At 51.8% G+C, this 13367-nt stretch overlaps 1 protein-coding gene across 1 annotated transcript in view; it reads right to left on the bottom strand.

Annotated features, from left to right (window-relative positions):
- Nucleotides 1-13367, bottom strand: part of LOC137353390 (MOB kinase activator 2-like) — a 57097-nt gene extending 43730 nt beyond the window's left edge. Inside the window, exon 1 of the mRNA XM_068019613.1 lies at nt 13125-13367. Coding sequence (XP_067875714.1) covers nt 13125-13141 — 17 coding nt within the window. The 5' untranslated portion in view covers nt 13142-13367. The remainder of the gene's footprint in view (nt 1-13124) is intronic.

Genomic DNA, 13367 nt, shown 5'->3' on the forward strand with positions numbered 1-13367 from the left:
ACATCTTGCCAACCAGAAAATGGCCCATTTATGCCTACTGTTTCCCGTCAGCTAGCCAATCTTCTATCCATGCCAATATGTTACCACCTACACCATGAACTTCTATCTTCTGCAATAACCTTTGATATGGGACCTAATCAAATGCTTTCTGGAAATCCAAGTACAATACATCCACCAGTTCCCCTTTATCCACAGCACATGTAACTCCCTCAAAGAACTCCAGTAAATTAGTTAACATGATTTCCCTTTCACAAAACCATGTTGACTATGCCCGATTACCTTGAATTTTTCTAAATGCCCTGCTATAACGTCTTTAATAATAGCTTCTAACATTTTCCCTAAGACAGATGTCAAGGTAACTGGCCTCTAGTTTCCTGCTTTCTATCTTCCTCCCTTTTTGAATCAAGGAGTTACATTTGCTATTTTCCAATTTAACAGAACCTTCCCCGAATCCAGGGAATTTTGCAAAATTAAAACTAACGCATCAACTATCTCACCAGCAACATCCTAGTAAATCTCCTCTGCACCCTTTCCAAAGCTTCCACATCCTTCCTATAATGCGGTGGCCAGAACTGCACGCAATACTCCAGGTGCGGCCTCACCAGAGTTTTGTACAGCTGCAGCATGACCTCGTGGCTCCGAAACTCGATCCCCCTACTAATAAAAGCTAACACACCATATGCCTTCTTAACAGCCCTATTAACCTGGGTAGCAACTTTCAGGGATTTATGTACCTGGACACCAAGATCTCTCTGTTCATCTACACTACCAAGAATCTTCCCATTAGCCCAGTACTCTGCATTCCTGTTACTCCTTCCAAAGTGAATCACCTCACACTTTTCCGCATTAAACTCCATTTGCCATCTCTCAGCCCAGCTCCGCAGCCTATCTATGTCCCTCTGTAACCTACAACATCCTTCGGCACTATCCACAACTCCACCGACCTTCGTGTCATCTGCAAATTTACTAACCCACCCTTCTACACCCTCTTCCAGGTCATTTATAAAAATGACAAACAGCAGTGGCCCCAAAACAGATCCTTGCGGTACACCACTAGTAACTAAACTCCAGGATGAACATTTGCCATCAACCACCACCCTCTGTCTTCTTTCAGCTAGCCAATTTCTGATCCAAAGCTCTAAATCACCTTCAACCCCATACTTCCGTATTTTCTGCAATAGCCTACCGTGGGGAACCTTATCAAACGCCTTACTGAAATCCATATACACCACATCCACTGCTTTACCCTCATCCACCTGTTTGGTCACCTTCTCGAAAAACTCAATAAGGTTTGTGAGGCACGACCTACCCTTCACAAAACCGTGCTGACTATCGCTAATGGACTTATTCTTTTCAAGATGATTATAAATCCTGTCTCTTATAACCTTTTCCAACATTTTACCCACAACCGAAGTAAGGCTCACAGGTCTATAATTACCAGGGCTGTCTCTACTCCCCTTCTTGAACAAGGGGACAACATTTGCTATCCTCCAGTCTTCCGGCACTATTCCTGTCGACAATGACGACATAAAGGTCAAGGACAAAGGCTCTGCAATCTCCTCCTTCTCTTTCATTTCCTAACTTACAGCTAATACTGGGATGTTACTTGTATCCTCAACAGTGCAGACCGATGCTGTGTATCTGTTCAGTTCACCTGCCTTCTCCGTATTATCCATTATTAATTCCCCAGACTCACTTTCTAGAGGACCAACGCTCACTTTAACTCTTTTCTTTTTAAAATATCTATAGAAACTCTTTCTCTCGTACTCTAATTTTGCCTTCCTTATCAATCGTTTATTCATTCTTTGCTGTTTTTTATATTGTGTCCAATCTTCTGACCTGCCTCCCATCTTTGCGCAATTATAGGCTTTTTCTTTAAGTTTGATACTATCTTTAACTGTTTTAGTTAACCACGGATGGCGGGTCCCACCCTTGGAATTTTTCTTTCTCGTTGAAATGTATCTATTCTGTGTATTCTGAAATATCCCCTTAAATGTCTTCCACTGCATCTCTATTGACCCATTCCTTAACCTGATTTGCCAGTTCACTTTAGCTAGCTCTGCTTTCATGCCCTCATAATTGCCCTTATTTAAGTTTAAAATACTAGTCTTGGACCCACTCTTCTCTCCCTCAAACTGAATGTAAATTTATGATCGCTGCAACCTAGGGGCGCCTTAACTATGAGGTCATTAATTAATCCTATCTCGTCGCACAATTCCAGGTCTTTGATAGCCTGCTCTCAGGTTGGCTCCAAATTGTACTGTTCCAAGAAATTATCCCGAAAACATTCTATGTACTCCTCATCTAGGCTACCTCTGCCCATCTGAGTTTTCCAGTCTATATGTAAGTTAAAATCCCCAATAATTATCGCTGTACCTTTCTGACAAGCTGCCTTTATTTCTTCCTTTATACCCATCCTACAGTGTGGTTAATGTTGGGTGGCCTATAGACCACTCCCACAAATGAGTTCTTGCCTTTATGATTTCTCATCTCTACCCAAACTACTTCTACGTTCTGATCTCCTGAACTTAGGTTATCCCTCTCTATTGCACTAATACCATCATTAATTAACAAAGCTACCCCTCCACCTTTTCCTAGTTTCCTGTCCTTCCTAAATGCCATATACCCTTCAATATCAGGTCCCAATCTATGTTGTCCTGCAGCCATGTCTCTGTAATGGGTATCAGATCGTACTTATTTATTTCTATTTGCGCTCAGTTCATCTGTTTTGTTTCAAATGCTACATGCATTCAGATGCAGAGCCTTTAGTTTTGTCCTTTTATTATTTTTGTAATCTCTAGTCTTATCTGTTGATTTACTCTTAGATTTGTATGCTCTGTCCCTTCATGTCACAGTCTGTTTATCATTTCCCATATTATCCTTTCTCTCTTGCCTTGTCTCTACTCCTTGATTTTCCATATCTTCACAAATTTGATCCCTTGTCCCCACTATTCAAGTTTAAAACCCTCTCTGCTTCCCTAATTATGTGGTTTGCTGGAACACTGCCAGCACAGTTCAGGTGTAGACTGTCGCAACGGTACAGCCACCACTTTCCCCAGTACTGGTGCCAGTGCCCCATGAACCGGAACTCACTTCTACCACACCAGTCTTTGAGCCACGCATTAATTTCTCTAATCTTATTTGCACTATGCCAATTTGCACTTGGCTCAGGTAATAATCCAGAGATTATTACGTCTGAGGTTCTGCTTCTTAATTTGGCACCTAGTTCCTCATACTGACTATACAGAACCTCTTTCCTTGTCCTGTCTATGTCGTTGGTACCTACATGGACTATGACGATTAGATTCTCCCCCTCCCACTGTAAGTTCCTCTCCAGCCCAGAACAGATGTCCAGAACCCTGGCACCGGGCAGGCAACAGTCATCTGGACTCTCGCTCTTTGCTGCAGAGAACAGTGTCAATCCCCCTATCTATACTTCCCCTACTACCACTACATTCCGTTTTTCTCCCTCCACTTGATGGCTTTTTGAACCATGGCGCCATGATCATCCACCCTGCAGCCCCCACTCTCATCCAAACAAGCTGGAAAAAACCTCAAACCTGTTGGACAATCACAAAGGCTGAGGCTCCTGCATTCCTGCCCTCTGGGTCCCCTTACCTGCCGCAGCCACGCTCTCCTGTCCCTGACCACTGACCAAATCAGAAGACCCTATCCTAAGGGGTGTGACTGCCTCCTGGTACAAAATGTCCAGGTAACGTTCCCCCTCCCTGATGTGTCACAGTGCCAGGAGCTTGGACTCCAGTTCAATGACTCTGAGCCGAAGCTCTTTGAGCCACAAACACTTACTGCAGACGTGGTTGCCCCGGATCACACTGACATCCAGGAGCTCCCACATGCTGCAGCCATGACACATCACCTGTCCTGCCATCCTTAATGTGTTTTAATTAACTACTTAATAAAATATATATAAAAAAGGAAAATAAAATAAATAATTGAATAGTTCCTTTACTATTTTAAATGTTAGGATTAGAATGGACCTTAATCACTTACCAGATACTCACCAAACAGGTAGCTTCTTCCCAACCAATCACCTACCTGCTTGCCTTTGATGTTTGATGTTACGTTTCATTTAAATTAAATTAAAAGCTTACCTGTATAGTCACCCTGGCGGCTCTCTGTTTCCCTGCTCTCACTGTAGATTGTGACGTCACTCTGATGTCACTCTTCGATTTTTTTTTTCCCTGCTTCACTCCTGCTGCTCCTCGCTCTCTCTCCACTCCCGCCGTGCGCCTCTCTCTCTCTCGCTCGGTCTCTATCTCCGGTCTCCGACTCTGGGTTTTTGGCATGCTTTTTAAACCTCCGCTTCCACCGTGCTCCTCTCTCTCGCTGTCTCCGGTCTCCGAATCTGGGCTTTTGGCGCGCTTTTTAAACCTCGGCTCCCGCCGTACTCCTCTCTCTCTCTCACTCTGTCTCTGATTAGATATGAGTTAAGTTCACTCCAAACTGCCCTAGTAGAAACAGCATACCCCAATAACAGCATAAATATCTCCGGTGGTGTAGTTACATTCAGGCAATAGTACTGAAGATCTGTGCTCCAGAATTTGCCGCGTCCCTAATCAAGCTGTTCCAGTACAGCTACAACGCTGGCATCTACCCGACAATATGGAAAATTACCCAGGCATGTCCTGTACACAAAAAGCAGGATAAATCCAACCTGGCCAATTACCACTCCATCAGTCTACTCTCGAACTTCAGCAAAGTGATGGAAAGTGTCGTCGACGATGCTTTCAAGCGGCACCTGCTCAGCAATAACCTGCTGAGTGACGCTCAGTTGGGGTTCCGCCTGGGCCACTCAGCTCCTGACCTCATTACAGCCTTTGTTCAAAAATGGACAAAAGAGCTGAACTCCAGAAGAATGGGGAGAGTGAATGCCCTTGACAACAAGGCAGCACTTGACCGAGTATGGCATCAAGGAGCCCTAGCAAAACTGGAGTCAATGGGAATCGGGGGAAAACATTCTGCTGATTGGAGTCATACCTAGTGCAAAGGAAGATGGTTGTGGTTGTTGGAGGTCAATAATTCAGCTCCAGGACATCACTGCAGGAGTTCCTCAGGGTAGTGTCCTAGCCCCAACCATCTTCAGCTGCTTCATCAATGACCTTCCTTCAATCATAAGGTCAGAAGTGGGGATGTTCGCTGATGATTGCACAACGTTCAGCACCATTCGCGACTCCTCAGGCACTGAAGCAGTCCGTGTAGAAATGCAACAAGACCTGGACAATATCCATGCTTGGGCTAATAAGTAGCAAGTAACATGCACACCACACAAGTTCCAGGCAATGACTATCTTCAACAAAAGAGAATCTAACCATCTCCTCTTAACATTCGATGGCATTATGATCGCTGAATCCACCACTATCAATATTCTGGGGGCTTACCATTGACCAGAAGCTGAACTGGAGTAGTCATATAAATACCGTGGCTACAAGAGCAGGTCAGAAGCTAGGAATTCTGTGGCGAGTAACTCACCTCCTGACTCCCCAAAGCCTGTCCACCATCTACAAGGCACAAGTCAGGAGTGTGATGGAATACTCTCCAATTGCCTGGATGGGTGCAGCTCCAACATTCAAGAAGCTCAACACCATCCAGGACAAAGCAGCCCGCTTGATTGACATCCCATCCACAAATATTCACTCCCACCACCACCGATGCACAGTGGCAGCAGTGTGTACCATCTACAAGATGCACTGCAGCAATACACCAAGGTAAAGGCCGGCTAGGGTCTGCAAATTAAACCTGACCCGAGCCCGACAGAACCGCACCCGACCCAAGCCCTTTCATTTTTTCCCACGCCCGACCCGACTATCAGTTAACCTAGCTTCCGTTTTTCACTTTGTTGCTTATCTGCACAAGCTTTAAAAAACTGTAACTGAACAACCTTTCAAGTCCAAAAAGTACATTAACATTGGAGCCACATACCAGAGGTGGTGATAGAGTGTGTCCGACCTGGCCCACCCGACACGAGCCCGAATGCCGGACCTGGAAGAGCGACCCGACCCGAACGTAACACGTTATCGGGTCCCGTCGGGTAGCCATGCTCTACACCAAGACTCCTTCGACAGCACCTTTCAAACCCATGACCTCTACCACCTACAAGGACAAGGGCAGCAGTTGCACAGGAACACCACCACCTGCAGGTTCCCCTCTAAGCCACACACCATCCAGACCTGGAACTAGATCGCTGTTCCTTCACTGTCATTGGGTCAAAAGCCTGGAACTCCCTTCCTAACAGCACTGTGGGTGTACCTACCCCACGTGGACTGCAGTGGCTCAAGAGGTGGCTCACCACCACCTTCTCGAGGGTAATTAGGGATGGGCAATAAATGCTGTCCTAGCCAATGGCGCCCACATCCCATGAATGAATAAAAAAAAGTCAGCTTTTGTGTTCCAATGATAACCATAAACTACTCAAATCTTCTCTTATATAAGAGCAAAATACTGTGGATTCTAGAAATCTGAAATAAAAACAGAAAGCACTGGAAAAACTCAGCAGGTCTGGCAGCATCTGTGGCGAGAGAAGCAGAGTTAACGTTTCAGGTCAGTGGCCTTTCATCAACTGGCAAAGGCTAGAAATGTAATAGATTTTAAACAACTAAAGTTGGGGTGGGGGGGGGGGAAAGAGAACAAAAGGGAAGATGTGTGATTGGACAGAGAGCCAGAGAGATTAACTGACAGGGTCATGGGACAAAGGCAAAGAGAGTGTGCTAATGGTGTGATGAAAGAAAAGCATTAGTGCAGAGGAAGTATTACTGACAAAATAATGAGCAGCACTAACCAAAAGCACAAACATTAAAAAAAAAGTAGGCAGGCACATGGAAAGAAAAAGATGGAACAAAATAAAATAAAATAAAAAAATGGGCCAGTCATGGTCTGAAATTATTGAACTCAATGTTCAGTCCAATAGGCTGTAGCGTGCCTAATTGGAAAATAAGGTGCTGTTCCTCGAGCTTGCGTTGATGTTCACTGGAACACTGCAGCAGGCCCAGGACAGAGATGTGGGCATGAGAGCAGGGGGATGTGTTGAAATGGCAAGCGACCGGAAGCTTGGGGTCCTGTTTTCAGAATGAGGTGGTGTTCTGCAAAGCGTCACCCAATCTGCATTTGGTCTCCCCAATGTAGTAAAGACCACATTGTGAGCAGCGAATAGAGTATGCAAAATTGAAAGTACAAGTAAATCACTGCTTTACCTGAAAGGAGGGTTTGGGGCCTTGGATAGTGAGGAGAGAGGAGGTAAAAGGGCAGGTATTACACCTCCTGCGATTGCATGGGAAGGTGCCGTGGGAAGGAGACGAGGTGCTGGGGTTAATGGAGGAGTGGACCAGGGAGTCCCCCTTAGTGAATCCTTGTCCACCGCTTTTCAATTATAAAATCCAGCACCAATAAGTTTTCTTAGGTTTAAAGAAGAAAAGTTGAAAGTTACTAAACTTGAACTTAAACTCCAATTCGGTTGACACCTATGGATACACGACGCGCCCACGCAAGCATGCATATGTGATACACACAAGCAAATAGAGACAGAAAAGAGAAGAAAAATAAAGTGGAAAAGTTTGAGGCAATATCTGAAGAGTTTTTGTTATGGTTCTTCGAGCTCACTGTAGAGTCCTTGATTGTAGATACAGATATAGAGAGATACAGCACTGAAACAGGCCCTTCAGCCCACTGAGTCTGTGCCAACCATCAACCACCCATTTATACTAATCCTACATTAATCCCATATTCCCTACCACATCCCCACCTTCCCTCAATTCTCCTACCACCTACCTACACTAGGGGCAATTTACAATGGCCAATTTACCTATCAACCTGCGAGTCTTTGGCTGTGGGAGGAAACCAGAGCACCTGGCGGAAACCCACGTGGTCACAGGGAGAGCTTGCAAACTCCGCACAGGCAGTACCCAGAACTGAACCTGGGTTGCTGGAGCTGTGAGGCTGCGGTACTAACCACTGTGACGCCCTAGTAGGTAGATCTTGTTTTTCGTTGGGGCCCAGTATTCTTCTTAAACTTTGTTTGCTGTTGGAGTCTTTTCTCTCATGGGGTTCATGTGTCTTCAGTGGATTCAGAGGCTTCTGAGAAAGAGATGGGAGCAGACAGGAGAGATCTTCTCAGTCCAGGAGCAAACAGACACTCTGAGTTCAAACTCTCAGTGACCGGTTCAGAAAACTCTGGAGCAGCCAGTTAGTCTATGGAATTCTCTTCTTACACACAATCCCTGGTGATCAAGGTCCATTGAGGGTTGAATGTGTCAGAGAATGGTCCTTTGTCCTTCCAGGCACTGTCAATATGCAAATGTCTTTTCCAGCCATGGCTAATCTGTTTAACAAGTCATTTTCTCGCTCCAGCAACAGTTTAAAACCAATGTTCATGACAAAATTAATGTGCCTCATTCTTGGCAGGTGGGGGCCTAGCATGACACACCCATAAACTTATATCTCCCATATAATGATTTTCTTTCTCCCACTTGGCCCTAAAACTACCCATAAACACCCAGTTGTTTTTTTTTTCTGCCTGCATCGTTCAGTAGTAAGCACACACAGGTTCTGATGAAGGGTTCTACCCAAAATGTTAACCTGTCTTTTTTCCCTCCTTTCAGATGCCCATGATGCATCCCCAGCATATTTTTCTTCAAAATTCTTGCAGCTGTAAACATGTGAAATCCTGATCAACACAGACAAGAAGCACTTGCAGATAAGAAGTAAGCAACACACAAAACTATCAACTGAAAAAGATCAGTTAAGTCCCTCCTGATGTGGAGAAATCTTTGAAATGTCAAGATTGGAATACGAGGCAGAGTGCAACAAGCAATAAGCACCGATGCCTAGAGATAAGCTTGGATCTTTCTCCAGACATGGGACAAAGTTCCAGATGATGGTACTGTCTTAGAGACAATTGCACAGAAGCACAAATAGTGTATTAAACTGTGAAGATACTGCCTAATTTTGGGAAATATTACACTCCTCACCTCCCATACTAGTGTTTAAATACTGAGACCATTTCTTCAGACAGTCTTTCAGAAACAGGCACAGCCCCTTTTCTTTTCTCTGATTACATTTTGAAATCAACCATGCTCTGACTTCCAACATTATTTATAACCTGCCTGATACACAGATGCTGAATCTTTGATGTTTTAGGCCAGATCTACCTCAGGGCTTGGTTTCCTACCAGTAATGATACTAATGTGTAATATTATCTGAATCAATGTTGATTTTCGCACAATCTAACCCATGTTAGATTTGGCTTCTCTTACACTTGCCCATAATGTAATTTTATTTTATTGAGGTGCATGTGTCCAACTGTGTGCAGGCAACAGAAAAACACAGTTCTAAGTGAGCTGCCTTGTCAAGGACATCTACTGAAAACTGGGTCAGCTCCACTAATCCACCTACGCAAGTTCAGTATACTGAGCCCATTTTATGGACACTGGGTTTTAGCAGGTCCTTGATATGAAAGATACAGAAGCAAAGATTTTCTCCTAACCTCTACTCTTCAACTTTTCTGATAAGTGCAACATTTGATTATCGCCTTTAAAATTACTGACTATACACAATTCTCCCTCAGATTGAATTTCATCATCAAACATACACTCTTTGCCCAGGCTCGTCTCTCTGACAACCCTCATAAACCTCACTGGATTGGTTTTACACAATCCCCTCTGCATATGTTTGCTTAGACCCTCTCCCATTACACATCACGTGGATCTGAATTTTTTTTTCTTAAATTGAAAACCTAGGTAAAAGATCAGAGCCAGAAATGCAGATTTATAGACAGAAAAAATCCCAAAGGAATTAATGAGCTCATGGGGGAAGAATGCATTGACATTTCCACTGACCATGTCTGAATCATTTTCCTCCTATTAGCATGTTAACAACTTGGAGCCCAGTAACAGGTTGGATTAACTTCTGTATTGTGTGCCCAGCTTGGCTGAACACTTTACACTGTACCATGATTTTGCATTCAGGTTGGCTTGATCTCCTCCACATAAATTGGTTTGGGTCAAGCCCTATGCTATGCTCCCAGGTAAGGTGGAGCCTCCCAATCACTCAAATTGGGTTTAGATTACTCCCATCCGATACATCTTGATTTCAATTGCAGTGGGATCTCCATGTCCTATATACCCTGGTTTGGTTGATCTGCACCCACCCATACTCAGGTTTGGGTTGGATAAGCTTGCCACAATCCTACATACACCTGGTTGGTTTGGGCACTATTAGCTCTTTCCCCACCCAATGGCCGAAATGAGTGATTATCCCTAGTTGGCCACTGGCTCACCACTGGCCGTCTTGTGGTATAATCCTGACCCACAACACCCCAATGGTTGGTGGGGGGTGGAAGGGAGGTTGGTAGGCTGCAGGGGGGGGCGGGGGAAGAGGAGGGGGGGGCGGGGGAAGAGGAGGGGGGGGCGGGGGAAGAGGAGGGGGGGGCGGGGGAGGGGGGCGGGGAGGGGGCAGAGGAGGGGGGGGCAGAGGAGGGGGCAGAGGAGGGGGGGCGGGGGAGGGGGCAGAGGAGGGGGCAGAGGAGGGGGGGTGGGCAGAGTGGGGGGGGGTGGGCAGAGTGGGGGGGTGGGCAGAGTGGGGGGGGGGGGATTGGGGGGGGTGGGCAGAGTGGGGGGGGTGGGCAGAGTGGGGGGGTGGGCAGAGTGGGGGGGTGGGCAGAGTGGGGGGGGGGTGGGCAGAGTGGGGGGGGGGGTGGGCAGAGTGGGGGGGGGGGTGGGCAGAGTGGGGGGGGGGTGGGCAGAGTGGGGGGGGGGTGGGCAGAGTGGGGGGGGGGTGGGCAGAGTGGGGGGGGGGGTGGGCAGAGTGGGGGGGGGTGGGCAGAGTGGGGGGGGGTGGGCAGAGTGGGGGGGGGTGGGCAGAGTGGGGGGGGGGTGGGCAGAGTGGGGGGGGGTGGGCAGAGTGGGGGGGGGGTGGGCAGAGTGGGGGGGGGGGTGGGCAGAGTGGGGGGGGGGGTGGGCAGAGTGGGGGGGGTGGGCAGAGTGGGGGGGGGTGGGCAGAGTGGGGGGGGGTGGGCAGAGTGGGGGGGGGTGGGCAGAGTGGGGGGGGGTGGGCAGAGTGGGGGGGGGTGGGCAGAGTGGGGGGGGTGGGCAGAGTGGGGGGGGTGGGCAGAGTGGGGGGGGTGGGCAGAGTGGGGGGGGGTGGGCAGAGTGGGGGGGGGTGGGCAGAGTGGGGGGGGGTGGGCAGAGTGGGGGGGGGTGGGCAGAGTGGGGGGGGGTGGGCAGAGTGGGGGGGGGTGGGCAGAGTGGGGGGGGGTGGGCAGAGTGGGGGGGGGTGGGCAGAGTGGGGGGGTGGGGGAGGGGGCAGAGTGGGGGGGGCAGAGTGGGGGGATGGGGGAGGGGGCAGAGTGGGGGGATGGGGGAGGGGGCAGAGTGGGAGGGGCGGGGGAGGGGGCAGAGTGGGAGGGGCGGGGGAGGGGGCAGAGGGGGGGGCGGGGGAGGGGGCAGAGGGGGGGGCGGGGGAGGGGGCAGAGGGGGGGGGCGGGGGTGGGGGCAGAGGGGGGGGGCGGGGGTGGGGGCAGAGGGGGGGGGCGGGGGTGGGGGCAGAGGGGGGGGCGGGGGTGGGGGCAGAGGAGGGGGGGCGGGGGAGGGGGCAGAGGAGGGGGGGCGGGGGAGGGGGCAGAGGAGGGGGGGCGGGGGAGGGGGCAGAGGAGGGGGGGCGGGGGAGGGGGCAGAGGAGGGGGGGCGGGGGAGGGGGCAGAGGAGGGGGGGCGGGGGAGGGGGCAGAGGAGGGGGGGCGGGGGAGGGGGCAGAGGAGGGGGGGCGGGGGAGGGGGCAGAGGAGGGGGAGCGGGGGAGGGGGCAGAGGAGGGGGAGCGGGGGAGGGGGCAGAGGAGGGGGGCGGGGCAGAGGAGGGGGAGGGGGCAGAGGAGGGGGAGGGGGCAGAGGAGGGGGGGCGGGAGAGGGCGGGGGAGGGGGCGGGTGCGGAGCGGGGGGGCGGGTGCGGAGCGGGGGGGGCGGGTGCGGAGCGGGGGAAGGGGCCGGGGGCGGAGCGGGGGAAGGGGCCGGGGGAAGGGGCCGGGGGAAGGGGGGGGGGGGAAGGGGCCGGGGGAAGGGGGGGGGGGGAAGGGGCCGGGGAAAGGGGGGGGGGGGATGGGGCCGGGGAAAGGGGGGGGGGGGGAAGGGGCCGGGGAAAGGGGGGGGGGGGAAGGGGCGGGGGAGGGCGGGGGGAAGGGGCGGGGGAAGGGGCGGGGGAAGGGGCGGGGGAAGGGGCGGGGGAAGGGGCGGGGGAGGGGGCGGGGGAGGGGGCGGGGGAGGGGGAGGGGGCGGGGGAGGGCGGGGGAAGGGGCGGGGAGGGCGGGGGAAGGGGCGGGGGAAGGGGCGGGGGAGGGCGGGGGAAGGGGCGGGGAGGGCGGGGGAAGGGGCGGGGGAAGGGGCGGGGAGGGCGCGGGAAGGGGCGGGGGAGGCGCGGGAAGGGGCGGGGGAAGGGGCGGGGGAAGGGGCGGGGGAAGGGGCGGGGGAAGGGGCGGGGGGGCGCGGGGGAAGGGGCAGGGGGGCGCGGGGGAAGGGGCGGGGGGCGCGGGGGAAGGGGCGGGGGGGCGCGGGGGAAGGGGCGGGGGGGCGCGGGGGAAGGGGCGGGGGGGCGCGGGGGAAGGGGCGGGGGGGCGCGGGGGAAGGGGCGGGGGGGCGCGGGGGAAGGGGCGGGGGGGGCGGGGGAAGGGGCGGGAGGGGCGGGGGGCGGGGGGAGGGGCGGGGGGCGGGGGGAGGGGCGGGGGGGCGGGGGAAGGGGCGGGAGGGGCGGGGGGAGGGGCGGGGGGAGGGGCGGGGGGGCGGGGGAAGGGGCGGGAGGGGCGGGAGGGTGGGGGAAGGGGCGGGAGGGGCGGGGAGGCGGGGTAACGCTCGCGGGGGAAAAGAGGCCGCGCGCGCAGCCGGACTGCTGACAGCTCCCGCACGGGGCTGGCGCGGTGCACACTGGGACCTGTTGTCCCTCTGCCCGCGTCCTCCCGTCCATCCGCTTACCCGTGAACTACAGCTCCCACAACACACCGCGGACAGCGAGAATGCGCACTCGGTAATAAATCCCTCACCTGATATCGATTTAAGTATATACACATTTTCTTGTTAAATTCAATAAAAGCCAAAACGGAGTAAATTAGCCAAGAATCCCTCGACTTACCCCATTAGCCAATCCATTTGCGCTGCACCTCCTCGTGGCCTCTTGTATATATATATATATAAAACCTCGTCAAAGACAACCAAATACTTAAATATGGCTCAGTTTGTTAAAAGTAAAAGTGACACCGTTAGTTTTCTTTAATTATATGGATCGCAAGGCTGAAGGGGAAACGCATCGGAGGCTCAAATCTGACATTTAATCGGAGTTTTTCCCCCTAACTGACCGGAAGTAAACACTGCCACG

This window comes from Heterodontus francisci, chromosome 41 (assembly GCF_036365525.1).
Source record: "Heterodontus francisci isolate sHetFra1 chromosome 41, sHetFra1.hap1, whole genome shotgun sequence".
Lineage (NCBI taxonomy): Eukaryota > Metazoa > Chordata > Chondrichthyes > Heterodontiformes > Heterodontidae > Heterodontus > Heterodontus francisci.